Source organism: Amia ocellicauda, chromosome 23, assembly GCF_036373705.1.
Source record: "Amia ocellicauda isolate fAmiCal2 chromosome 23, fAmiCal2.hap1, whole genome shotgun sequence".
NCBI classification, from domain to species: domain Eukaryota; kingdom Metazoa; phylum Chordata; class Actinopteri; order Amiiformes; family Amiidae; genus Amia; species Amia ocellicauda.
Window position 1 is genome coordinate 19,566,684 of NC_089872.1, and position 27,122 is coordinate 19,593,805.

At 49.9% G+C, this 27,122-nt stretch overlaps 1 protein-coding gene across 2 annotated transcripts; it reads left to right on the forward strand.

Moving 5' to 3' along the window:
• Positions 1-9: 9 nt before the first annotated feature.
• On the forward strand, positions 10-25,459 carry ubr2 (ubiquitin protein ligase E3 component n-recognin 2). Of its 2 annotated transcripts, none has more exons than XM_066697063.1 (47): positions 10-127; positions 3,131-3,390; positions 4,247-4,325; positions 5,165-5,275; positions 5,614-5,744; positions 5,927-6,065; positions 6,286-6,348; positions 6,607-6,727; positions 6,981-7,088; positions 7,238-7,326; positions 8,524-8,622; positions 9,336-9,499; positions 9,806-9,905; positions 10,154-10,282; positions 10,492-10,675; positions 10,816-10,877; positions 10,969-11,079; positions 11,178-11,243; positions 11,382-11,504; positions 11,592-11,655; positions 11,752-11,876; positions 12,737-12,789; positions 12,913-13,015; positions 13,246-13,294; positions 13,542-13,696; positions 13,957-14,059; positions 14,290-14,396; positions 16,618-16,698; positions 16,792-16,973; positions 17,065-17,264; positions 17,852-17,945; positions 18,042-18,200; positions 18,374-18,468; positions 18,657-18,735; positions 19,158-19,306; positions 19,779-19,834; positions 19,960-20,056; positions 20,133-20,200; positions 20,400-20,535; positions 20,657-20,753; positions 20,861-20,991; positions 21,141-21,249; positions 21,353-21,409; positions 21,530-21,607; positions 21,729-21,899; positions 22,032-22,133; positions 22,323-25,459. In XM_066697063.1, the coding sequence occupies exons 1-47, from the start codon at positions 44-46 to the stop codon at positions 22,462-22,464; spliced, it is 5,265 nt and encodes a 1,754-aa protein (XP_066553160.1). In that variant the 5' UTR covers positions 10-43; the 3' UTR covers positions 22,465-25,459. The 2 variants fall into 2 exon arrangements, with proteins under 2 accessions (XP_066553160.1, XP_066553161.1); XM_066697064.1 differs by lacking the exon at positions 8,524-8,622 and adding an exon at positions 8,701-8,799.
• Positions 25,460-27,122: the final 1,663 nt, after the last annotated feature.

Genomic DNA, 27,122 nt, shown 5'->3' on the forward strand with positions numbered 1-27,122 from the left:
CAGCGGCTGATTTCCGCTTCCGGCCTCTCGGCGGAGACACAAGATGGCGGCGGCCGAGGCGGATCTGGAAGTTCCCACGGCTCTGTGCAGCGACTTACTCGATCTGTCGGCGAAGGACACCGCTTTGGTAGGCGACACCTCTCCGATTCGCCCGAGGAGCGTTACGGGGGGCCGGCCTGGGTGGAAGGGGGATAGGGGGCCCTGTGGCCGCGGTAAATATTTGACATGATCCGAGAGGGATTTGTTGTGATGTGCGGGGCCCTGCGCCGCTGAGTGCCTCGGTGCAGAAACAATACATCCCTTTAAATGGTGCGTTTAATGTGCGTGACAGAGGGGCGCCGACGCGGGGGCGGCTGAGACGTGAACACCTTTCATCCTCCGCGCCTCGGCGGTGCAGATACCTGTTGAAAAATGACACGCAAATAAAAACACACAGACAACAACAACCACCACTTTACTGAACAACAGGCTGAATATCGGTCTCTGACACGGACTGGGTTATTCAGACACGCAGACTAGTATCTCATGAGTGCCTGCGTTTGCATGGTTTATTTTTGTGAACATCGTTGGCGATTGCATTGCATTTTATTAATACAGTACTGTCTGCTTGCTTTCTGGATCTGTAGGCTTATATTTGGCATGGTTTGCAAGCCAGGTGTGCACTGTGCAGTTTGCAGGTATTGCGTGGTTTTGCATTGAGCCGGGCATCGATAATGACATCACCTGGCAGGTACGTGGACGGCCGTGTGTATGAAAATAAGTGGACTCCTCGGCCCTTGTGGCTTGTGATTCCTGTTTCCCAGGCAGGGTTTGCAATGGCAGTCTGGTGGAGCTGCTGACATTGACGGTGTTGGATTGAGGCTCGGTTTGCTCGGAGGGCAGCATCCCAGGCCAGCGTGGAAAAGTGCCGAGTCACGAAGGAGCCTTATGGGCATCTTTCTGGTCCACACGTGTGTCGGTTACCTCTTCTCTGTCGGACTTTTTTAAATCTCTCAGTATGACAATATAGGCTATATGTCGATTACATCACAGCTGTGTTATATGGAGAAGCAAGCCCTTGGTTTTAGGGCAGGGGTTCCCAATCCCAACCCTACCCTACCCTGCTGGTGTCTGTTCTAATTGAACTTAATTGATCCTTTAATTGAACTAATTTCAGAAATCAGAGCCTTTTAATTATTTTAAACAGTAGGGGTTTAAAGTTAAACAGAATTGCATGGATACGATATTTAAGAACCAACTATTTTATTACACAATTTAAATAACCAGCAGTGGACATTGTTTTTAATACGCATTTCCTTAATCGTATCACTACAGCCACACATCTAAATTCACATTTTAGGTCAAATGAACTTTCATAAATAAAATCCACCTAGGATTCAAGGGAACATTTCTGGAAAGATGGCTCAATCAATCAAAATAATGGAGATGCTGAATAGGTGTTAGCCTAATTAAATGTTGTCCCTGTAGGAGCTGAAGATTTCAGAGTTGAAGAAATAGTCATGTAAAAGGTGTGTTTTAATAAGTTACAGATGACGCAAGTGGTTTTTAGATGTTTCTTTGACTAATTTAGCAACAATTTGCACTAAAATGTAAATTGAATGATGAAATTAGGGTTAAGGTTTGGTTTAGTCTAAAGTTAGTCCCCAGTAAATTTAGAAATCCATTAAGTTTAGTGGATGTGTTTTGGTCTGGGCTAGTGTTTAGAGTCACCAGGAAACACATACTTTAAGTTTAGGGTTGCATTTCTTTTGTATGGACTGACTTTCAATTAATGGGGTGTGGGGGTCGCAGAGGTTTCAGTCTGTTAACGGAGGGGTGTGTAACCGATTGATATACTAAAAAGGTGCATAGCCAAGGATTGAATCTGACGGTTTGATATCACAGTTGGGGACAGGATGTTGTGTAAATGCGATGCTCCTCTGTGGCATGATAATCTGTGATGAACCTAAATCAGCCATTTTGCAATCCTCCTATTAAGTTAATGATGTTTCTGCATAGCTGAAATTTTGTATTAGCTGCTAGAATATAATCATCTTGCTTATTTTCAAATGAGTAGGCCTAGTTAGTCACATGGGGCACCATAGAGCTTGCCAGTACCTTAGTGAAATCTGGCAGTAGTGAGGTTTTTCGGTTATTCAGGTTAGTCAGTTGAATGCATTTATATTTCAGTGCCCATGATGTGCATGTTTACCAGGCTGCCTTTATCACACCTGCAATTGGCATGTTCTGTTATTCTTTTGATCATTCTGCTGCTCTCCTCTTTTTATAAATGGTGAGGAATTGAGACGTGTGTAAAGTGGCTCTCGACTCTCCCGTCGTTCATGCTGCAGAGCTGAGCGGCAGCTGCGCGGAGGAGGCACGTTTGCACGCGACAGATCCTTTATCAGTCTGCATCAGCTGTTCCAGCCTTCTCAGCGCCTCTAATGACATGCACTTTTATTAGTGCCATCGCCTATTAAACATAGCCTAAATACACACTCACTGTTTTTTTCTTTGTGTATTTTCTAACTCTTGAGTTGCATTTGCTTTGCTAATGCTCTCGATGTGGCTCCTTGGCAACTCCTCTCTGGGCAGCGCCGTTGAGTCTCTTACAGGTGGTTGTAAATCAGTAAATCATGCGACCGCTGCCTGCCTTGACTGTTATTTAGTGATCGAGCTAGAGCTGAAACAGCAGACGTCATAAAACGCTGTAATTATAATGGGACTTCTTATGCGATTTATTAACCTGCTGTTTTCTTCTGAAAAATAACAACACACAATTCTGCTGTGCCATCTGCTCTTCTATCAAATGAAATTACGGGAGTAGTAATTGTGGGACATGTACAAGGTTTCTTGATCATTACATTTACTTAGTTTCAGGTACGTAATTACACCTCAAAATGCATCGCCAAAAAGCCAGAAAATTGATTAATTGTCTTGTACGTGAAGAAAGGTCGACCAAAAACAGCTTTGTTTTGCCATGAATATAATTGACTTGGGAAACATTCATCAGGTCCAGATAGATAACATGTCCTCGTGTTTCTGTGCCACTTTGGCTAACGCTGGCGGGCAATGGAGTTGATTAATCTGAGCTCGGATATCGGTAAAGGCCATTGTGCGATTGACTCGGGGCGTGCCTGTCTTGTTGCAGAAATGGCTCCAAACGTCCGAGCTCCCGAAGGAGATTTACCTGCATTTGGCGCGATATGTGCCAAAGATTTACTGCCTTGGCCCGAACCTCAACCCCAAGAGCGAGGACCTGCTGGCCCAGCTGGCGCTGCTGGCTCCCCTGGACTTTTACCTGTGTGGCGAGGACCCCGCGGTCGGCCTCACCAAGCTGAAGCAGGCCAACAAGCCTTCTCACCTGTGTGGACACGTCTTCAAAGTAGGGGAGCCCACCTACTCCTGCAGGTAACCTATGCCCTATCGACAGTACAGATCACGCTGTGTTTTGTTGGAATTAAATTTAATATCCTTTATTGTAGTCCAGTCCTAAACAAATAATAATCAATGTTTTATATATAGGTATACAGCTCTGGAAGAAATTGAGACCACTCCAAGTTCAGAAATCAATGTTAAGTGGTCTCTTAATTTTTTCCAGAGCTGTATAATGAAAACATGTTTGCCTGGGTTATGCTATTGAAAAGCACGATTGGCTTCCCAAACCAGGTCAGTATTTCTTTAATGTGCAAGTGGGTCCCGTCATCACCAGAGTCTTTAATCCTGAGTGGGATCGGCATGCCTCGAAGATCCGCCCCGGGTGTGTTAAGCCAATCATGGTTTTTATTATTTTAAGAGCAGGTTCTGCTGGTTCTGGCTCTTCGTGTCGAACTGTGATGGGGCTTAAAGGCTTATGGAATGGGGTCAGGGTGCAGGAAGAGCCCGAAAGCAGCTTTATCCCACAGCCCCCTATGTGGTTAATACCATAATTGTAGCAAGCTGAGCATGAGAACCTTTTATCGAGCGCTGGTCTCCAAACCGGCCTGCTGTGTGAACATCCACGGCCGGTCGTCTTTCACTGGGGTCTGATATTCCTCCACTTAAAGCACATATTGTACAGCAATGTATATTTTATAGCTTCACCTCTGAAACAAGGTTCAAGTGAAATGCAATAAAATGTGGGAGTGAAACATGAGATGTGTACTGGCCATCGATGAACCCCTTAAAGGATGTAACTGATTCTCAGTTCCAGTTAGACTCGCAGTCAGTCGTCAAATAAGTGTGTGTTATTGTGACTGTTGGTCAATGAGTTTCTCACTGTTTTAAGGGAGTGCGCAGCTGACCCCACCTGTGTCCTGTGTATGGGCTGTTTCCTGGGCAGTGTTCACAAAGACCATCGCTACAGGGTAAGGGCAAGCCTTGGTGTCTTCATTTTCACTTTGACACTCGGTTAATCAATTATCTGTAGTATTTTGTTTTACAAAGGATAAAGAGAATGTAAAAACCCAAATCAAAGCCAGGATGCCACCTCCACCCTGAAACTGAAGTTCTAGTAATCGGCGCTGCTTAAAGTGCATTTGATGATCTCCTACAGCAAGAGATCCTCAGTCCAACGTGTGTCGGCCTCGGCCTTGACTAGGGAGATCCTGCTAAGCTCCGTCTCGCGAGCAGCGGCCCCGTTGGGTCACCGCAGGCTGGGAAATCCTCTGGGATGAAGACCTGCACCATAGGCACGTGGGGGGATATAGCCTGCCTGCATCTGCCATGGTTTGAGCCCAGAGTCGAGATGAATGTAATCCAATTGAGACCTGCATGAGTAGATCTAGTGTAGGATGTTACTACATCGTGTGCAGAGGACTCTGGGGACGAGGGTGTTTGTCAACAAGCAGGAGGGTTTTGCAAAGAGAGTCTTCTTGGGACACAGAGAGCATCACACGAGCTTATTCCCTGCTCGGCAGCATACAATAGAGTAAAGGTGTGTGCTTCTACACACATGACAAGCAGTTCCGCGTAATCACAATCTGCCCATTAGAGTCTAATGGGCAGATTGTGATTAGAACTGACCAATAAAACGCATTCCTGCGGAATTAAAATGTTAAAGGATAGGGCGTGAACTTCAATTGATATGATTAGCCGCTATAGAAAGACACCCAGGGGACAGTACTGCCGATAAGCCAAGCACTGCTAATTGTGTGTTTGCCGGTCACTCGGTCCCATCTGAGCTGTGCCAATGTCTCTACCGCAGATGACCACTTCGGGCGGAGGGGGCTTCTGTGACTGTGGTGACACGGAGGCCTGGAAGAAGGGCCCTTACTGTCAGAAACACGAGCCCAACATCAGCGACGCGTCGGAGGAGGTGAGGTGGCGGCAATAGCGGCTCGGGTTACGCGGCCCTGTGCGTCCAGAATGAGACGTCTAGTCCTGAGAGCCTCTGCTCGTTCAGAACCCTCCACTCTCCTGAGTGAAGCATTAATAAATACAATCTGTGTTGTTTTTTCATGAATTCCAGTCCTTGCTGTAAACTGTAATACTGAAGATTCAAACTGCAAGATTCACCCTATTTTAAAGCGACTTTTTCTTCCTTTGTCAATGGTTGGGGGGGTGGGCAGCGCAGTCAGCATTGTCAGCACTGTCTCCAGCACCCCCCCGCACGCACAAGGGGAACTGAGCAGTTTCCCCACGTGGTCATTTCAGGACCCGTTGGCCAACCTGTCAGACGACCTGATCGCCCGTGCCTATAACATCTTCTCCGTCATGCTGAAGTACGCCGTGGACATGCTGACCTGGGAGAAGGAGCAGGAGCTGCCCCCCGGCCTGGAGCCCCCGTAAGACGCATCCCACACACACGCGCACACACACACACACACACACACACACACACACACACACACACACACACACACACACAATGCATGTGCTCTGAAAAGGCCTATCTTGATAAACTATGGAGCATTTGTTCAAGCCCTTCACAGACATCAGTGTGACCGGTGGATTGCAAATGTTTCAGAGAGCGAGAGGACACCTACTACTGCATGCTGTTCAACGACGAGGTCCACACCTACGAGCAGGTGATCTACACGCTGCAGAAGGCGGTCAACTGCACGCAGAAGGAGGCGGTCAGCTTCGCGACGACGGTGGACCGAGACGTAAGTCACTCTTGTGTCGAGCATCTCGCGTGGCCCCTCTCCATTCTCTTGTACATGCAGGGTGTGTTGTTTGCATGCAAGGCAGCCGTAAATCCTGTTTTTATTAACCTCTTTGACGTGAGCTTTTTCCGCCAAGGAGTTTTATTCCTCATAGTAGTGGCTGTGATTTTTCATGTCGTCGTATGAAAAAGCCATTTTGTTTTCCGTCTGTGTCCCTCAGGGTCGGAAATCGGTGCGGTACGGAGACTTCCAGTTCTGCGAACAGGCCAAGACCGTGATCGTGGTGAGTGGCGGCTGTTCAAGCGGTCTCTTCCATTTATTTATATATTTCTGGTTAAGTTCAATTAGCCAGGTCGTTCAATCGAGGCCAAGTTCTCATTTACGAGAAGAGTCAAGCTTCAATACAGCACAAATCAAACAAACCATGAAAACAAACGCGACACCCAAATGAGAGAGAACGTGTCCGCCAGCACGGGTATCAACGGAAGATTCCATTTATGCTCGGACTCCATGTCTCAGCCATGTTTGCGTGTCTCTGCAGAGGAACACGGGCCGCCAGTCCAAGCCCCTGAAGGTGCAGGTGATGCACTCCTCGGTGGTGGCGCACCAGTGCTTCGGCCTCAAGGTGCTGGCGTGGCTGGGGCACGTCATCGGATACTCAGGTGAGGCGCTGTGTCCTTTTATCCCTTTTGTTTTGTTATCATCACGACATCTGCCGTAACGTTATAAAGATGTCATCGTAGGCTCTTTACGATTCCTTAGTTTGTCTCAATAATAAAACAACCGGTGTGGCTGTGTCTCCAGTCTTGATGAAAGTGTCTCGGCTCCGGACACGCCCACACCGGCCGTTTTATTATGGAGCCCAGAGGAAAGCGGGCTCTCGTGGTTAACGTGTGGCATGTATTCTCGCGACAGATGGCCTGCGCAGGGTGCTGTGCCAGGTGGGGCTGCAGAACGGGCCCGAGGGGGAGAACTCGTCCCTGGTGGACACCTTAATGCTGTGCGACTCCAAGCTCTGGAAAGGTGAGATCGGTCTGCGTCTCATCGTGACGGATGAGGTCTCGGTTTGATTTGGGCCTTGCGTTCAGACGTAAACCCTGTCGTGCCGTCGATGTCCGTGTTGGCTTTTCCTCTGTTTCTGGATGTTAACAGCGGTGCCGTTGCTTTTCCAGGGGCTAGGAATGTGTATCACCAGCTCCTGATGAGCAGCCTTCTTATGGACCTGAAGTACAAGAAGCTCTTCGCCATCCAGTTTGCTAAAGTAAGTCGTTCGTCATCTATTCACCCCGAGAATAGTTTCCAAAGGTCACAGGTTTTATTTCCCCCCCTTCTAATGTAATGTGTGATCGAATAAAACTGCACCTCTACCCTGACATAAGTCCTCGGGAGCCATAAAACCTACTTGGGTAGCATCGAGCATTTCCGATATGAACAGTCCGCAAATTATTTCTGTTGGAGCCGACGCTGTGAGCAGTAAATAAATCTGTTATGCAATGGTTACATTGTATCTCTTTTCTTATATCGGGGTAGAGGTGTATTGGGGGTCTTTCTCAGCTGTGTCCATTTTCAGCCTGATCTAGATATAGTATTTATTCATGTGAAGAAATATTTAAAGAGATATCTGCAAATCATTTCGAGGAATCTGCCAATGACTTCCTGTATGTAGCCCAAGATTATCACTTCCTGTTCACTTGTTCAATTTCTGTGTAACTGAATGAGGAAACGGGAAGTGATGATCTCAGCCGACGTACAGGAAGTCCATTTAAAGATATCTTGACATGCATTTTGAGATGTCTCTAAATGATGATTTGGCTTACCATACTCTGTGTTATAAACCGATACAGACATTCGTAAAGAGCACGATGGGCCACGGTAATGATTTATTCCCCTCATCCACTGGCACATCCGACCCGACCTTTATGCACGGCACGACCCGAGCTTTGAGGTCACTGACGTCACCGGCTTACCTGTTTCAAAAGCAGAGTGAATTGACCACCTGCTTCACTGATCATAATGAAATCCTTTCAGGTGTTTATAAATTGGTGATATGAGGGTGACCTCCAAAACCTGCTGGCCGGGGGCTCTCCAGGGCCAAGGTTGGAGACCCCTGGGGTACACTGACGCAGCGTGATGATGAGTTCAGTTAACTCCTCCCCCTGTCTGAAGATTCACGGCCTGGTTCCGGATCGGCTTGACAAGATTGCCAGTGGGTCACATGCCGCCCCAGGCCAGCCTGGTTCTGTGCCGTGTCACACGTGCCAGTGGAAAAGGGGTTTTAAATGGCAGTAATCCGGAAAGAAAATTATAGATAACGACGGGCAATTTCTTTGATTGATCAATTGAATAAATTCTCCACCGGGCGGCTGTGGTAAAGTGGGGGGGTGGGGCCAGTCAGCGGTGGAGGGTAAGGGTAAGGCCATTGACCCGGAGGTGAACTTGCCCCTCCCTTGTTGTCTAGAATTACCGGCGGCTCCAGACAGATTTTATGGAGGACGATCACGAGCGCGTAGTGTCAGTGACCGCTCTGTCTGTGCAGCTCTTCACCGTGCCCACCATGGTGAGTACTGTGCAGGCCCGGTCTCTGAGCGCGCTGAGCGTCCCCCACTTCCCTGCCTCTTCTCTGCCTCTCCATTAGAGTTATGAGCGCTTGCAGAGCGACTTTGTGAAAGACGACCACGACAGGGAGTACTCGGTCACTGACCTCTCCGTGCAAATATTCACAGTGCCTTCGCTGGTGAGTACGGGCGGCGGCGGTGGCCAGGAGATGGGCGCGTGTGTGTGTTTGTGTAGGTGTTTGTGTCTAGGGCGAAGTTTACACACCCCAGACCTGCCGTTTTTAAGTCCAGCAGCCTCATTTCTGCATCAGTACTGAGGAATTACACTGAGGTCTATTGTTTAGACCGTTGTGACCGAAACACTTGTTCCCTGAGCTGTGCAGTTCATGCCACCTAACCCGCACTAATGAGTTTGCAACAGTTTATTTGCTGATATCTGACAGTTGTGCATGTATAGTTTTGTTTTTATCAGACAAAACACCTTTCATACCAAATATTTGTACTCGAACCCTGCTATCTGCTGTTCTTTCTCCTTAGATAAATAGGAAATGTTTCAATAACCAATTAATTTTGTTTCTAAATACACACTTCTTTCACACACAATAACCAGCCCTTTCCGCTGTAGCTTGCATGCCTTCCCAGTTATCAAGAGCGCAGGCGCCGTACTCACAAGGGCGGTCTGTGTGATGGCCCCTGAGAGTGCGCTGTCTTTCAGGCCCGCATGCTGATCACGGAGGAGAACCTGATGGCCACTATCATCCGCACCTTCGTTGACCACCTGCGCCACCGGGACCCGCAGGGCCGCTTCCAGTTCGAGCGTTACACCGCACAGCAGGCCTTCAAGTTCCGCCGCGTGCAGAGCCTCATCGGGGACCTCAAGTGAGAGAGATGCCAGGCTTCTCCCGGCACTGCCTGGGCCGGGCCAGGCCTGGTTGCGGTTCAGTCTATGTTTCTGGGGCTCTGGCTGTCCTTTGTGTGTGAGAAGGAGTCGCAACCAGAGAAAACGTGCCGGTTGGCTATATGCTCATTTTGATTTGCAGTAGCTTCTTGTTAACTCAAGGATGGAGATGCTTTTTGAAGAACGTCGATCTGTTTACTTAGCTTGAAATACTTGTTGTTTTACATCTCTTGTCTGCGAGTTGCACTGGGTCAATAACAATGATCACATCTGTTGCGTTCCTGCAGGTATGTTTTAATCAGTCGTCCGACGGAGTGGAGCGACAAACTCAGGGAGAAGTTCCTGGAAGGATTCGACGCTTTCCTGGACCTGATGAAGTGCATGCAGGTGAGGCCGTGGCTCGAGCGACTTCCTCCGTCTGTGTCGAGCGTGTGCGGCAGGGGAGGAACTCGGGAGCCTTTTCATAAGAACACGAGAGTGTCCAATAGAGAGGAGGCCATTTGCCCCATCGTGCTCGTTTGGTGTCCATTAATAACCAAGTGATCCAAGGATACTATCCAGTCTCCACGTAGTCTTCACCTTCACCAAACCGCAGACTGAGACCTCCCGTTGTGTCCCGTCTCTCTGTTCCTCAGGGCATGGACCCGGTGGTGCGCCAGGTGGGACAGCACATCGAGATGGAGCCGGAGTGGGAGGCTGCCTTCACTCTGCAGATGAAGCTGACGCACATCATCTCTATGATGCAGGAGTGGTGTGCCAATGACGTAAGTTTAAATCATCTCCTCCATGCTGCGTTCCCAGAAATCAGCTGACCAGTAGGACCATATTCATCCTTCCCTTACAACTGGCTCCTTCCAGATGAGTTTTAGAGCCTGACGTTCAGGTGTAGTGCCGAGCAAACGATGACGCGTGCTCGACCCCAAACCGCAGGCCACCTCACAGTACCCCCCGCCTCCTCTTCCCGTGTCCCCAGGAGCGGGTCCTGATCGAGGCCTACAAGAAGTGCCTGGACGCGCTGCAGCACTGCCATGGTGGCTTCACAGACGGCGAGCAGCCCATCACGCTCAGCATGTGCGGCCACTCCGTAGACACGATCCGATACTGCGTGTCTCAGGAGAAGGTCAGCATTCACCTGCCCGTGTCCCGGCTGCTGGCAGGTAGGACCCGCGCTGCAGAGGGGTGCGATGGGCGGTCAGGCCTAGAGTGCAGACCATTACGGTCAACATACAGCCATCACGACCTAGAATCGGCCGCGTGTCAGATTTGTCCTAATGGGTCGTGTTCCTCCCGTTTACAGGGTTGCACGTTCTCCTCAGCAAGACAGAAGTGGTCTACAGACTGCCTGAGCAGTTACCTCTTGTGAGTGCTTGATTTGAGTCTTTTATCCTCCCAGAACCAGATTAAACCAATCTTTTCCTGGACTGACCTTGTGCCTGTGTTTGCCTCTCAGAGTGAGCTGAGCCCCCCCATGTTGATTGAGCACCCCCTGCGCTGTCTGGTGCTGTGTGCGCAGGTCCACGCCGGCATGTGGCGCAGAAACGGCTTCTCGCTGGTCAACCAGGTGAGTGTGGCCGGGGTGTCGATGCGGCCTTGTGCTGAGTTTACTAGTTGACGTCCGGTTTATCGTTGCCCTTACGTTTCCTGTTGTGTTTGTTGCAGATTTACTACTATCACAATGTGAAGTGCAGGGTGGAGATGTTCGACAAGGATCTCATGATGCTCCAGGTACGTCTGAGATGCCGGGTGCGAACGCGAGGACGATCCTAAATTAGTTCTCACGCCCCCGGCACCTCTAAATAGATCCGTGGTCGTCTTTTTAAGCACTCTAATCCCGTCCGTCGTTCTGTTTCTCCTCGTCTACAGGCTGGGGCCTCAACGATGGATCCCAACCATTTCCTCATGATCGTGCTCAGCCGTTTCGAGCTCTATCACATCTTCAGCACGGCCGACTACGGCAAGAGATACGGCCGAGAGAACGCCAACAAGGTGGTCCTTTGTTTACACTTGAGGGGGTTTCTGTCCGTGTGGCTGTTCGGCACGACGTTGACAGTGTCTTGTCTCTCTCTCTCCTAGGACACGATCCAGCAGAACAACACGCTGATCGAGGAGATGCTGCACCTCATCATGATGGTCATCGGTAAGCCGCTTAGTTGAGTCCCTGCGAGGACGATATCCAACCTTCACGTCTGAGCCCCCTCTTTCAGCAGCCCTCGTTCCGTGATCTTTTCCGCAGGCGAACGCTTCACCCCGGGGATCGGCCAGGTGCAGCCGTGCGACGAGGTCAAGCGGGAGATCGTCCACCAGCTGTGCATCCGGCCCATGTCCCACAGCGAGCTGGTCAAGGCCCTGCCCGAGGATGTGAGTATCTGTAGTTGAGGAAGCTCCCCTAAAGAGAAGCGAGGACAGCTTGAACTCTTCCTGCTCAACCCCTTCAGTCATTAACAAGACTTCATCTGTCAATCTCTCGCTCTCGGGAGGGAGGCTTCTGCAACGCCCCCTCAGAACCCCGTAGTGTTTTTCCTCTCCAATCATCATAATTAATGTTCTGTTCGTTGATTTTAAACTATTTTGGATTAAGGAGTTATAACTGGTACACTATGCATTGGTCTGTAAATGTATAAAAAGAAATGGGCCCTACCTTTTACAATGCAGGCTGGGAGTTTATAGCGTCTTTCTCATAGTTATGAGTAACGATCAAGCCTGGGGGTCTTATCCTTATGTTGGCTCTTAATGGTGAGAAACTCGTCTGCTCCTGTGTCACTTGGGTGCCCCCGTGTGGTGGATCGCAACACTATGGGGAACACCGGAGCTGCAGGGGGTTATGGGAAGCGCATGGCCCTGGCGGTTAGTTAGAGCAGTGGTTCTCAAACCTACCCTGCTGGTTTTTGTTCTTACCGAGCTCTGTTACTTAATTGAACTAGTTTCCTAAATCAGAGCCTTTTAATTATTTTTAACAGCAGGAGTTTTCATTTAAGTACACAACTGTATAAGGAAATTAAGGGACCAACTTTTTATCAGTTACACAATTTAAAGACTCAAATGTAATCAAATTACTTCAATTAAGGTTCAATAAAGTAACTGAGAGCCCGGTTGGAACAAAAACCAGCAGGGCAGGTGGTACTCCAGGATGGGTTTGAGAGCCAGTGTGTTAGATCAGCCAGTCGGCCAGTTTGCACCCCAGCGTGCTTCCTTCTCACTGCTTTTCTTTCCCCCTCTAGGAGAACAAAGAAACGGGGATGGAGAAGGTCATTGATGCGGTGGCGTCCTTCAAGTATGTCTCCTTGGCCAGAGATGGGTTTTGTTTTGTTTTTCTCCTTTTTAATTCCTCTGCCGTGTTCTGCCAGGTACCCCTTCCCCCCCAAGCCCTGACCCGCGCGTGTCGCTGTGTTTTCAGGAAGCCGGGAGTGACGGGCCGAGGCTTGTACGAGCTGCGACCCGAGTGCGCCAAAGAGTTCAACCTGTACTTCTACCACTACTCCCGGGCGGACCAGTCAAAGGTATGGGGGGCTCCTGGACTCTTCCACCCGGGGTTGGTTTCGGCGGTCTGGGCGTTTGGGACGTGCCCATGTCGTTTAGCCGTTAATCTCCCATCTCAAATGCTTTGTTGTCAAAAATCTAGTATTTGTTTATTATAATTATACACAGGTTCACGGGGGCTTTATGAACAGTCACATCTCTATTTACCATGTCTGATGTGTGATCATACTTCTCCCTCTGGTTTTCATAGGCAGAGGAGGCGCAAAGGAAACTGAAGAGACAGCACGGAGAAGACACAGGTGGGCTACAGAACATTGATTAAATAGAAACCATTTTGTTTGAACTGTTCAGTAGTCCTCCGTCCGTAAGAGCAGGTCAATAAAATATTAGATTCCCCGGCACTATGGTTCTGCTTTGTCGCCATGCTTTTCTCTACAACGACAGGAGGCGTTTGAGTTGGAGAGAGACTGTGACTCCATTAACTAACGAGGGCGGCCTTCATTAACCAGTTTTTTTTTTGTTTTGTTTTTTTCTCCCCCATCGCAGCTCTCCCTCCGCCAGCTCTGCCGCCCTTCTGCCCGCTGTTCGCCAGCCTGGTGAACCTACTGCAGAGCGACGTCTTCCTCGCCATCCTGGGCACCGTGCTGCAGTGGGCGCTGGAGCCTGGCGGGGGGTACTGGTCCGAGTCCATGCTGCAGAGGGTAGGTGGGCCGCACCGGAGACCGTGGTATATGCGTTTATCGCTGTGTGGGTTTGGAACGTCTAGGGTATAGGATTGCAGTTGTGTTTTCAGTTCTCTAGATATGAGGTAGGTGAAGAAAACGTTCACACGTCCACATTCAGCAGAGATATTGGACTGTTTCACTCGCTGTGCAGTTGGTTACAACATGGAAGTGGTCAAACGATACATATTCCAGGTGCTCCTGTCTTTATTGTGTTCTCTCTCTCTCTCTCTCTCAAGGTGCTACACCTGATTGGCATGGCCCTGCTGGAGGAGAGACATCAGCTGGAGAGCAGCTCAGAGGACAACGACGTCACCTTCAGCTTCACCCTGAAGATCTCTCGTGAGTGTCCCACAGACCCTCTTTGTCCTCATCAATATGTCTGTCGCTTCTAGAATGGCTCATCCCTCACAGCTGCAGCCCTGCCCACGTGTTCGTGTGGAGACGGTACATCTGTAATTGAACAGAGAGAGAAACGGGCTTCCAGTCTGTGTCAAACAGTCATGTTGCTCAGTTGTGTGTCTTTGGAGCTTCTGTCGGTGACCTCGGCTCTCTCTCTCCCCCTCCCCCAGGTCCAGGGGCCCCCAGCAGCTCCCCCAGTGTGCTGGCTATGCTGGAGACCCTGCAGAGCGCGCCCCACCTCGAGGTTCACAAGGACATGATTCGCTGGATCCTGAGGGTACTGCTTTATTCTAAAACCGCAGCCTCGTTTACAGATGTGAAGTAGTTTGTTAAAGTTTCCTGGGGTCGTGTTCGGTGCTGTAGAATCGCTGTGTTAGGGAAATAGAACATGAAACCGTGTCCAGTCGAGAGGAGCCCATTCGCCCCATCGTGCTCGTTTGGTGTCCATTAATAACTGAGTGATCAAGGATCCTATCCAGTCTGTTTTTGAATGCTCCCACATTGTCTCTTCAGCCACATCGCTGGGGAGTTTGTTCAGATTGTGACGCCTCTCTGTGTGAAGAAGTGTCTCCTGAATGAATATGTTGCAGGTGTAATTTAATTTCAATTATTAATGGTCCCCTCACAGCAGTGACCAGGTTCTTGTGTGTTGGAGTCTCAGGTGAACAGGGACAGAGTGCGCAGGTCCAGTTTGCCCCACATGGTGGCAGTACGGCACAGTACAATAGCAGAAATGTTTCAGGCTCTTCGGTTTATGCCCTCTGGGTTTGGACACTTTCAAAAGGTCTGAGTTCTCTTGATTTTGATGAGTGGGGATGAAGTATGAAGTACAGACATGGCCAAAAGTATTGGTACTCTCGCATTTTATTCAAATGCACCATTCGCCCTGAAAAGTGTTGAAATGAAAAGCTCTTTTGTCATCCATACATGCATGTCTTTGGTTTGCAGTGGAACAAAACAAAAAAAAACTGAGAAGAACCAAATTTTGCTTATTCTATAAAGACATTCTAAAATGGCCTGGACAATATTATTGATACCCTTTAGAAGTCATAAAATCATTGTATTGTAGTGATACCTCAAGCAGACCACTCTCTTTTAATTAGTATCACAGGTGTCTTCAGTCGCATTATCACTCATTCAGCCAGTGGAGAGAAGTACTCACTCTGCTGTTTGGTGTCACTGTGTATCACACTGAACATGGAAAAGGGAAGGAAAACCAGAGTTGTCTGAAGTTAGAAAGAAGGTAATAGCCAAGCATAGTCCTACAAGGCCATGTCTAAAGAGCTTGATGTTCCTGTGAGCACTGTGTCCAATATTATGAAGAAGTTTAAGGCCCATGGGACTGTAGCCAACAGCCCTGGACATGGCCGCAAGAGGAAAATGGACCCAAGAAAGAAGAGAAGGATTGTTTGAATGGTGGAGAAGGTTTTGAGGTTTTCCTTGGTTCTAAGATGACATTCAAGCTCAAGGTGCAACAATGTCAAGTCGCACCATCCGTCGCTGTCTGAATGAAAATGGGCTCCATGGTAGAGGACCTCTCTCCAAGAGAAACAAAAAATCCCTACTGGAGTTTGCCAAAATGTATGTGGACAAGCCACAGTCCTTCTGGGAGAATGTCCTTTGGACAGACAACACAAAAGTAGAGCTTTTTGGTAAATCACAACAACTCCATGTTTACAGGCAAACAAATTAAGCTTTTAAAGAAAAGAACACCATCCCTACCGTGCAACATGGCGGAGGCTCAGTGATGTTTTGAGGTTGCTTTGAATCTGTGCAGGGCGCGATGAAATCAGGACCTAGATGATGGTCTTTTGATATAAATCCCATCGAACATCTGTAGAAAGCGCTGTATCTTGCACCATTCAAACCTGAGAGAACTGGAGCGGTTTGCTGGGCCAAACTACCAGTGGAGACGTGTAGAAATCTCATTCAGAGATGCAGATGGCACTTCATTGCAGTTATTGTCTATAAAGACTGTGCAACAAAATATTAGGTTAATGGTCCCAATATTTTTGTCTGTGCCATTTTCATTTGTTTTACTATTTAAAGTAATATCGTACATCATAAATCAAAAGCAAAGTTTGTTCTATTGAATGTGAAATAAAGAATGGTGGATACCACATACTTTTCTCAATTTCTACTTATTTCAGAGAAAATTATTTGGAGGGGTACCAATACTTTCAGCCACATCTACCTCTTCCAATCGGACACAATGCTGAGAAGACATGTATGGAGTTGAATTCTGAAGATGGCTAGAATTCTGAACCACAATATGCAAACTATGGTTTTCCTCTCTGACTTCATCACTTGCTTTCCACTGCTTACCCAGTAGTATTATCTGTCACATTTATACATTGGAAAAACACCACTTACAGTGTGTTTGCTTCAGGTTCTTCATTAATTGCTGCTCAGGGCAGCTAGTCTTGATAAGAGCGAACAGAGAGCTTTACCCTCTCTAATCTCTCTTCCCCTGCCTTTGTTACCCCCCCCCCCCGCAGACCTTCAGCAGCATTAAGAAGATACGGGAGCGGTCGGCAATGAGTCCTGTGTCGGACACAGGAGCGCAGACCGTGGAAGAGGTGAATATGCCCCCCTCGCCCCAATGCAGCCCACCTGTTCTCCGTCTCTCGCCCCGGCCCCGCGTCTCACCTCCCCCCTCTCTCCCTGCGCAGACGGTGCGCGACAAGGACAAGGCGGAGCGGAAGCGCAAGGCGGAGATCGCCCGGCTGCGCAGGGAGAAGATCATGGCCCAGATGTCGGAGATGCAGCGGCACTTCATCGACGAGAACAAGGAGCTGTTCCAGCAGAGCCTGGAGGACCTGGAGGCCTCCACGTCCACCGCGCTGGAGCACAGGTGGGCTCTCCCCGTCCCTCAGTGGGCGTGTCTGTCTGCCCCCACCCCCTACCCCATTCGTCCTTAACCCTCCCGTCCCTCCCCCCCTCAGCCCGAGCTCCCCGGACGCAGCACTGCTGAGCGTGGGTCCGCGCCGCACCCGGGTCAGTGAGAAGCGGCAGGTGGTGACGTGCATCCTGTGCCAGGAGGAGCAGGACATCCGCGCAGACGGCAGGGCCATGGTGCTGGCAGCCTTCGTGCAGCGCTCCACCGTCATGTCCAAGAACCGGCGGCGCGTGCTGCAGGACCCGGGTGAGAGACCAGCCGACTCCCGCACCCCCGGTGCTTTTTTTTAGGATGCTCGGCACACAGGCCTCTAGGCCCCGTGCTGCACTAAAGAGTTAAAAATAAACCGCTTATAATTCTGGCCCAGAAGAATAATAATTAAAACATCTTGTGAGCCACCAGACTGAGAGATGCTGGCATGACACACGCATTCTTGTGTTTAATCACGGCCGTATCCTTCTCCAAGAAATCCACACCCCGCTGAGAGCCAGTGAAACGAGCTGTGGACGGGGATCTGTAATCTGAAATGGATGGAAGCAATTTGTGTATTCCATTAAATGCTCTAATATCCCCCGTGTGAGACGATTAAACACGGAGATCCAGTGAAACAACAGAAACGCCACCAGCATTTAATCAAGTAACTCGGACGCAGTTGCCAGCCCAGGAATGAGATGGCTTTTCTTCATTTCTTTCATAAACAAATGCAGTTGAGAGCTTTTGCTAATGTGAACAAATTGGTCTGACATCAGTCGTTCATTGTGACTGAAGCTGTGTGACCAGGCGTGTTGGAGGGGGGGAGATCTGACCCCCGCCTGCTTGTTTCCCTGGTCCAGACACCTACGACCCGCTGTTCATGCACCCGGACCTGTCCTTCGGCACCCACACGGGCAGCTGCGGACACATCATGCACTCGCACTGCTGGCAGAGGTGAGCGCCCGGTCCGGTCCGGTCCGGCACGTCGGGCTCTTTCAGACACCGAGACCGGCGCGGGCGGTAACCCCGCCCCTCTGCTCCTCTCCGCAGGTACTTCGAGGCCGTGCAGGCGAAGGAGCAGCGCCGGCAGCAGCGCCTCCGGGTTCACACCAGCTACGACGTGGAGAACGGCGAGTTCCTGTGCCCGCTGTGCGAGTGCCTCAGCAACACGGTCATCCCCCTGCTGCCCCTGCCACGTGGCTCCAGCAGGTAAAACCACCCCCCAAACTCAGACTCCCTCGCTCGGCAGCACCGCAGCGCCATTTCTGTTTCCTTTGTTTGATTAAACTGTGGTAGTTTTCCGTAGAAGCCCCCTTTGTGGCTCATAATACTGGCTCTGTTTTTCAAAATAATTAAAGTTGGTTGTTTCCACCCCCATGTAGCATGTCCGAGCAGCCGAGCCTGAGCCAGTGGCTGAAGACGGTTTGCCAGCAGACGAAGGCGTTGCACGCCCTGCGGAAGAAAGAGGACTCGGCCGGTGAGCGACTCCACAGATCCTCTTTCTAACGTTTTAATTGATGCGGCTTGACGTCCCCGGCAAAGCAGTGTATGAGATCGTGTTTGTGGGTCCGACGATCGTTGAAACGCAAAGAAATGTGATCTCTGAATAAGAGAAGTTGCCCATGTAGTTTTGTGCCACTCTTTTCTTCCTCCCTCCCCCCCCAGGTGACTCCGGCCCGGACGAGGGGGAGAGGATGGACGAGACTCGGCTCCCAGAGGGATTCAGACCCGACCAGATCCCCAAGTAATTTGAGATGTTTTTCCTTAGTTTAAACCATGACGGTAGTCCATGTGGGGCAGACAGTTTTAAATCGTACGAATGCCCCGCCACAGTTTCACGGCCACGGCCTGCCTCCCAGCTTTGGGGGAAGAGACGGTGGTAATTAGAGCTCAACCCTTATTTCAGGGAGAAAGAGACTCCTTAATCCTCTGATCTTGATTAATTGGTGGATTTAAATGGGACTTGCTAAGATTTATTTTTAGTTCAGCTGTTCTAGCCTAGTGAACATCTACTTAAAATGACCATTTTATTTACATTTTGGACTTTTTTTTTTTTTCTTTGAATCCCCCCCAAGTAGTAATCGATTAATTCTGATCAGACCCGTATCTACTAGTCTATATTGTGCTTTGTGTGACTCTGGTCTCCTCTCTCCTCTGGTCTCGCAGGAACCCTTACTCAGGTAGCATTAAGGAGATGCTGACCACTTTCGGGACAGCAACCTACAAAGTTGGCCTTAAGGTGCATCCGAACGAGCAGGACCCCCGCGTGCCTATCATGTGCTGGGGCAGCTGTGCCTACACCATCCAATCAATCGGTACGCCCACCCCTCCGTCGCCTCTCCTCTTCCAACCCGAGGTCCAGTCACACCCCGGGAGGCAAAAGATCAGCCGCATGGTTAGGAATGAAACCCCGCCCCCAAACGAGGAACGCATCTCGTTGCTCTCCCCCAGAGTCGCTTGATTGGCTCTCGTGTTGAAACGTCTCACTTTGCTCTGGTGGTGTTTTTTATGAGCGACAAGGAATCTGCATTTCTCTTTCTCTTTAGTCTTTAACCAGATGGTGTCTTTGCCAGTTGAAATCATAAAATTGGGCGAACACAACGAGCCCTGAGCAAGTGATAGAAGAGTGCCTGTTTCTTTAGTTGCCTGTAGTTTGATACTCTAGGTGAGGCAGAGTTTGTATCTTTTATTCCTTTTTTAAACATCTGCATTAAAGCTGCTCTTTCTAGCCGGCGTATAAATGTTCAGAGTGCTGTGTGGATGAATGTCCTTCTCGTTCCTCTCCAGAGAGACTGTTACACGACGAGGAGAAGCCTTTATTCGGAAGCCTGCCTTGCAGACAAGTAAGCTTTCTTTTATTTATTCATTCGCATGTATTGTGTACCTTAACCATTTTATACAAACAAAGGGGGGTGTCTTTGTCGGTCGAGACATGGGTGTGTTCACGCTGCGTGTCGGTTGTCTGCAGGATGACTGTTTGAGGTCGCTGACCAGATTCGGCGCCGCGTGCTGGACAGTGTCCTCACTCCCGGTGGTGCAGAACCACTTCACCCGACTGTTAGCAGGTGAGCCCGGGACGTGTGTTTTTGGGCGTCCGTCGCGTTCGTAGCCGTGCCGCGCTAACACTCTGTCCTCTTCCAGCTCTAGTGCCGGACGAGCAGGTGGAGAACAGCCCCGGCCTTCTGGACGTGGACATGTTTCACTTGCTGGTGAGTGTGGTGGTCTGCGGAGAGGCCGTTAATCAACCCTGTATCGGACTGATCGAGAGGAGAGGAGCAGACCTTTTAATTTGTTTGTAATATGCTAAGTTAGTCAATCTCAGTGTGGTGTGCGAGCGTCACCCCCCATGTGTGTAGAAGACCAGGGATCGGTCCGGTAATCCCACCTCTGTGTTCCGCCCCCGTGCAGGTGAGCCTGGTGCTGTCGTACCACACACTGCACTGCCACGACTCCTCGGGCCTCAGCCTGGACGCTGCGCAGCTCCACCTCCTACACCTGGTGACGATGGCGCACATCGTGCAGATCCTGCTCACCTCCGTGCCGGGTGAGGGGTCAGGGCTCGGGTTTCTGCTTGAGGGAGGTGTCTCGTCCTGCAGGTCCACGGGACTCCGCTTGAGCCAGAAGGAAAGCGTGATTGACGGGTGCGGTGTGGTTTTGTTTGGCAGAGACCACCATGGACCAGGAGAGCGCAGGTGGAGAAGAGGAGGAGGAGGAAGAGGCGGCCTGGTTCCTGTACAGCGTGCTGGGGCTGCACCTGGGCAGGTACGAGACAGTCTATCACAGCCGTGGAACAGGCAGTCCGGTGGGGGAATCTGAAGCCCGGTGCCTTTGCCGGACATGCGTGTGAAGCATGTCCTCTCTGTTTTCAGCGGCCTGAGGGAGGCCGGCTCGGGCTGGCACCTGTGGCGTAGCGTGAAGTCTGGCATCGTGCCGTACCTGCGGGCTGCCGCGCTGTTCTTCCACCACCTCAATGGGGTGCCGCCCCCTGCGGAGCTCCAGGGTAAATATCGCACTCGTGAGAGGATTGTTTCATTAGCATGTTGTATCCCCACGATGAGAGACTGAGTTGGGTGCGTGTGGGGTTGTGTATGGTCTTTAAACCATCTCGGTGATTTGTCGTAAATGATGTCTCTCTCTCTCTCTCTCCAGTTCTGGGACACAACCAGTTTGAGCTGCTCTGTGGGTACCTCTCTCTCCCCACCAACCTGCTGCAGCTTTATCATGGCAACAGGGATCTGCTGGACCCCCTCCTGCAAGGGTACGAACGGATCTCTTCCCCCCGCGGCCGAGCGGCGACAGGGACGTGACTGTAGATGAGTCCGAAACAGGCATTTAAACAGTATGTGTGTCTTCTCCCCCAGCTGGTGTTCCCACCCTGCCGTGCGGAGCGGCTTGCAGGCCGGTGCTCTGCTGCTGAGGTGGGTGTGCTTTCCTTTAGTTTCTTCGATACCCACGCTGAGGGTTGCAGGTGTTTCAGCGACGGCACAGAGTAATGCTTTCTCCGTCCGGAATAACCTTGTTCCTCCCTCGACCCCCAGCTTCCCACGCGAGTCTAATCAGCTGATCGACCTTCCAGATGATTACAGCTCCCTCATCAATCAAGCGTCCAGCTTCACGTGAGTGTCTCTCTTCCCTCTTGCCTGCAATAGTCCTGAACCTCTTAAATGCCTCCAGAGTTGGTGGGGGTCTCTGTCTCGAGTCACAGAGCACTGATCCAGCCATGTGCGTCTCTTGCAGGTGCCCCAAGTCCGGCGGAGACAAGAGCCGGGCGCCCACACTGTGTCTGGTTTGCGGTGCCATGCTGTGCTCCCAGAGCTACTGCTGCCAGACCGAGCTGGAGGGCGAGGACGTGGGCGCCTGCACGGCACACACCTTCACCTGCGGGTCGGGCGTGGGCATCTTCCTCAGGTACCGGCAAACCCCCTGACCCAGACTGCGTAGGGTCCCAGTCCGGAAGGTTTACATCCACCCCTCAGAGGATTAGAAAACAAACCGTGCGCGATTCGGTCTCTGTGTCTCAAGTGCCGATGCTCGTTTCAGGGTGCGGGAGAGCCAGGTCCTGTTCCTCGCCGGGAAGACCAAAGGCTGTTTCTACCCACCACCTTACCTGGACGACTACGGGGAGACGGACCAGGGGCTGAGGTGAGCGAGTCTGGTTACGGTTTCCCCTCGAGTCCGACCTGTGTGTTTACATTCTCCTACCAGTTCCTCACTTCGAGTTGTGCATCTTCAGCGTAGAACTCCGTGGTCTGCCGCTGGTGAAGCCGGTCCCCAGACGCGCACCCGTATGCCAAGGTCTTTACCCACAAGCCTCTCTCCCTCCCTCCACAGACGGGGGAACCCGCTCCACCTGTGCCGGGAGCGCTACCGCAAGATCCAGAGGCTGTGGCGGCAGCACAGCATCACGGAGGAGATCGGCCACGCGCAGGAGGCCAACCAGACCCTGGTGGGCATCGACTGGCAGCACCTGTGATGCCGTCTGCCCTGCACCCCAGCCACGCCTCGCCCCGCCGGCACCGACGGACCCCGCCCCTCGGGGGATTGCGCACAGAGGTATCCGCGGTCACCTCAGCACTGGCTGTCCGCCCCCCCACCTCCGCGCTGACTGGACGAATGCATGTCGTTTTCTTGGTTTTTCTCTGGGTTTTGTTTGCAATGGATCCGCAGGGCTCCTCCCCCAGGCCCGTGAAGTCATTAGCCACGCATCGGGCAGGCCTGTTTGGTAGCCCTGTACTAGACCTCCGTAACTATCTTTTATTTCTGGTTATACATACGTGTGTGCGTGTGTGTGTGTAAATTATTTTTAGGATGCACATACCTGTTGATTTATTTACTGTTTATTTTAAACTGAACTATCAATGGTGGTGCTCAGACAAATCTTTGTCCCGACATTGAAGCTCCACTCGGCGTCAAACTGGCACCATCAGAGATTTTAGTTTTTTGTTTTTTTGTCTTTATTCCGCAAAGCAGCAAATTAAAGCAGGTCATTTGACTCTAAACCAGACGTGCTGTTGTCCAAGCCCTACAGGTGTTTTGAGTCTGAGTCTTCATATCGCGTCCGCCTTTGCTGACTCTGAGCTGGAATCTGTCATTTTGTTCTCGTCGTGGGATGTGGGATCCCTCGCTGCAGAACACCGATCGACATTCCTCGCTGCCTGTCGACAAACGTCATTTTTCATCCCCCAGTTTTACAAAAGCAGTTCCACACTCCTTGTCTCCTCTTTTCCCTACCCTTCATGTCGGTACCTCAAATGCTGACATTTTGTGCTTTTACATGTCGAACGATGACCCCAGTCCCTCGTCCAGCGGGGGCAACAGGTCTGAGAGTCACGCCTGTCGTGAAAGGGGGTCCGACGCTGTGAAATGCAGCGTTTTTGTGTCACGACGTGTGGAATTTGAGCACCAGCTGCAGATGCACCTCTGAACCCCCGGGGACTGTGAGATGGTATTAAAGACATCCCACCAATCTCTTTCGTGTGTGTTTGCGGAAGATAGCGGCCTTCAGATGGCCTCGCCAGGACGGAGACGCGGGGTTTGCGATGAAGCCGACGGCAGTCTCCGCGTGAAGCCGTCTTGTGTTCGGAACGGCTTGGCTGTTTGTTTATTCCCCCTCACCTGCACCGTTTGACTTCATCTGACTGAAGTCTGGAACACGTTCAGGACAGTCAAACGGCCATCGCGAGAGGACTGTCCGTTGACAAACTCCTCATGGTCTCCGGAGAGCTTTTCTTCCTCCTCCGTCTTGCACATTGTGCTCTTCGGTAAACGGAACTAAAAAGTAATGAGTCTACCAATGAGGAGGACTTGTACGTCTTCCTGCATGTAAACAAAGGTAGGACCTGGCAGTATGAGACACCGAAAACGGTCTTAAATTGGATGCGAGGATAAATGAACAGAGGAGAATAAATCTATAAACACTTTCTTCTGATCGGTACTCTTAAAGTTCCTTTTTATCTATTTAAGTAATTGCAATACCAGTGCAGTGAAGGGGAATTTCGAATGGCGTTTGATTTAACATTCAACCCCCGAGAGTCGATCTAAGCCTGATCTGCCGTTTACTCCACGCCGAGTCCAGACAGAACCGGTACGGTCCGGTTGCCGTCTCTCAGTCCGAAGTGTGTCGGGGTGGAGGGACGTTCGGGGACGACCTGGCATCTCCCGGAGTCCTGAGTACAGAGTGTTCATAAGTGTCCGCGTGTGGCTTTTCGAATGTATTTACACTTCAGAACTTTATATTGTTTTTAACTCTAGGTATTTAAGTGAATTCCTAATTTTATTGTGCATAACAAGGGGAGCTATCCAACACTGTGTAAACATACTTTTTTTTTTTATGTTTATTTTGTGAATGGATAAAGGGGGGGAAAAAAAAAAAAAAAAAAAAAACTGTAAAGTGCTATATTTTACCCCAACTTCTGAAAAGCATGTCTTTCATCTTCAGGCGTCATCCAGTTTGTGTTTCTCCTTGGACAGATTTCAAAAGGTGCTGATTTAGAAAACTGAAAAAGCCTTTTTATTCACCTCCAGAGGAGTTATAGGAGTCTTGTCTGCTTGCACATTTATCTTTAGTTTTTGTTTGTTCCCTATTCAACCGGATTTTTGTTTAATTTATTCGGATGCTTCTGTCCGTCTGGTTCCAGAACAGCTGTCCTTCTCGAATCTTAAGTTGTATGATTTTCTAGCGATTATCCATCAACACTTCAAGAGCTATATTATATATTTGATCATTAATATTCTCCTAATGTGCTTGAGCTATGATTTACCTGCCACTTGAGTCCATCGGGAACATCGTGTGACCGCACGGACCGGAGAGCCGCGGCCGTTGGTTTTATAGAGCCTTCATCCGGACGCTTCTGCAGCTGATTGATGTTCTTTCACCGGGACAGAAGCAATGGCTGCGTTTTCCACCGGTTTCTCTTTGGTTTTGCTTTAAATATCCGTGCTTTTCAGACCAGCATTTGCAGGAAGCTTTTGAGACACTTCCTGGTACCCCGGTCAGCAGATACAGGTTTTTATTTGTGTGTAAAGCCAGTGAGGACTTTATTGATTTAATTCTCTCCACATTATTTGCGTGTGTGGCTTGCCATAGCCGCTGTGCAGGTCTGTGTCCCTGCAATCTCATTAAAACGTCAAACCCAGGCATATCAGCGAGACTCCTTTCTTTTTGTTTGCATTGTATCGGTTTCATAATTCCTGACCTGCAAAGACACAACAAGATGTGCTTCATGCAGAAAAAACACACAGCCTTTTTGTTTTTCTCCTTTTCCCGTCTACAACGTGATCCATCGTTCATTTCGCATGTGCCCCCTGTTGTGCATCGCGGATCCACTCTGATGTTCTGTGACATGCTTCCAGTATTGAGGATAAATTATTACATGTAATAAATGGACTTGTTAATATGTGAATTTCCTGTATAAATGGGTACGCTGTACTATATTGTATAAAAATAAAAAAAAGTTAAAAAAATCAAACCTGTGGAGTAACTTTGATGACTGCTGTGTGGGCGAGAGGTTCGAGCTGCACGATCCTCCCGTGCAAGTGACCTTCTGTGGGGGGGTTGCCCTTCTCTCTTCATATCCCATTTTGTCATTCCTCTCAGCATATTATTCCTGTCATATCTGGGTCAGTGAATACCTTTGTGGGTCACCTGGGAAAGCCGATTACGCTGGAGGTGGGGCGGCCACCGCGCTCCTCCACGCAGATTAGGCTCGGATCGACCAATACAATCTCCCCGCACACCACCAGCGGGCAGTGTCTGGGTGGCGGAGCCGGGGGGCCACATTGAGGAAGAGGGGCTGTTAAAGGAACCCCCGGCATACGGAAACCGGAGAACAGGTTGGAACGGCAATGGGAAAATAAAATGAGGAGGACGATGCAGTCTGTCCGTCTCCCACGATGTTTTATAAGCCTACTAACCAGAGTCCTGGATAATTGGCTAATCTAGGTCTTAGTAAGGTCTGATATAGCCTAAGAGCTGTGCAGTATATGTAGTTACAGCTTACTATTACTCTTTCGCCGCCGGTTTCTTTGCTTTTGCTGACATTTTTAACTATTATGAGTTTTGGCGTGGTTTTGCCATGAGGGTGGGGTATAGAGGGAGGTGTAGATTATGGCTCTGCATTGGTCCATTAGGTTTGTGTCACGGTTCTTCCTAACCCAATCAGTGAGCAGGGTGTCTCGTTTAACGAACGCAGCCGAATCTCGTAATCGAGAGGGGGGGGAAAAAAAAGCGAAAGCAAGGAAACAGACGGCGAGAGCATTCTAGTATCTAGTATCAAAGGCAGGAACTCCAGGCGAGCATGTGAGTGAAATAGACTCGATCAGTTTGAGTTTTGTTCTCGCTTTCAAATTATTTACAAATGACTTGCTTGCAGGTTTGTTTGTTTTGCAAACTTGGTGCCGATACTGGGCCTGGCACCCAGGGTACTAACGACTGGCAGGGATAAGAAGGCCCACCCGCTATGGGATGTCACCTTATTTCCCTCCCCGCACCCTCCCCGCAGTGCTTATGGTGCTTTATTGCGTCAGAGCGCCATGTCCGGGACCATTACTGTCACCGGGGCCTGGTCCAGAGGAAAAGCCTGTGAAGGTTAAGCTAATAAAGGGCATCAAAGCTACTTACAGGCCCTGATCTCCTTAGCTGCTGTTTATGTTCTCTGGGTCACTGAAAATCCCAGAAGAAAGTTCTTGCCCTTCCAAACCCTACTAATTAATAATGACAATAAGGGCTGCAAACCCATCCCAATAGTCATGGGGTAGTATGCGTCCTGATTACCATTTGAGCTTTTTTTTTCCCCCCTCTCGCTTTCGCATTTCCTCCTCAATTTTGTTTATTTGTTAGTTTCTCCCATGTGCAACTTGGGCGGCTCTGGGACTGTGGAAGTAGGACCATAGTGCTCTTTGGTTCTGGGGTGACTCGGTCAATAGGAACAGTGTTTTTTGTGGGACTGTCATGAGTATATGTAGTGCAAAGACCCTCGCTGGGCCAGGCACCGTCACAGGTTTAGTTTTTCTTCCACCCCCTGAGGAAATGGGAGTTATTTTCACTCTGTTTGCACTTCTGTAGCTGCGATTTCTGCAGATGTCTCCAGACGAGACCGACAGTGTCGCTACGGATTAAATGCTTCTCTTCCT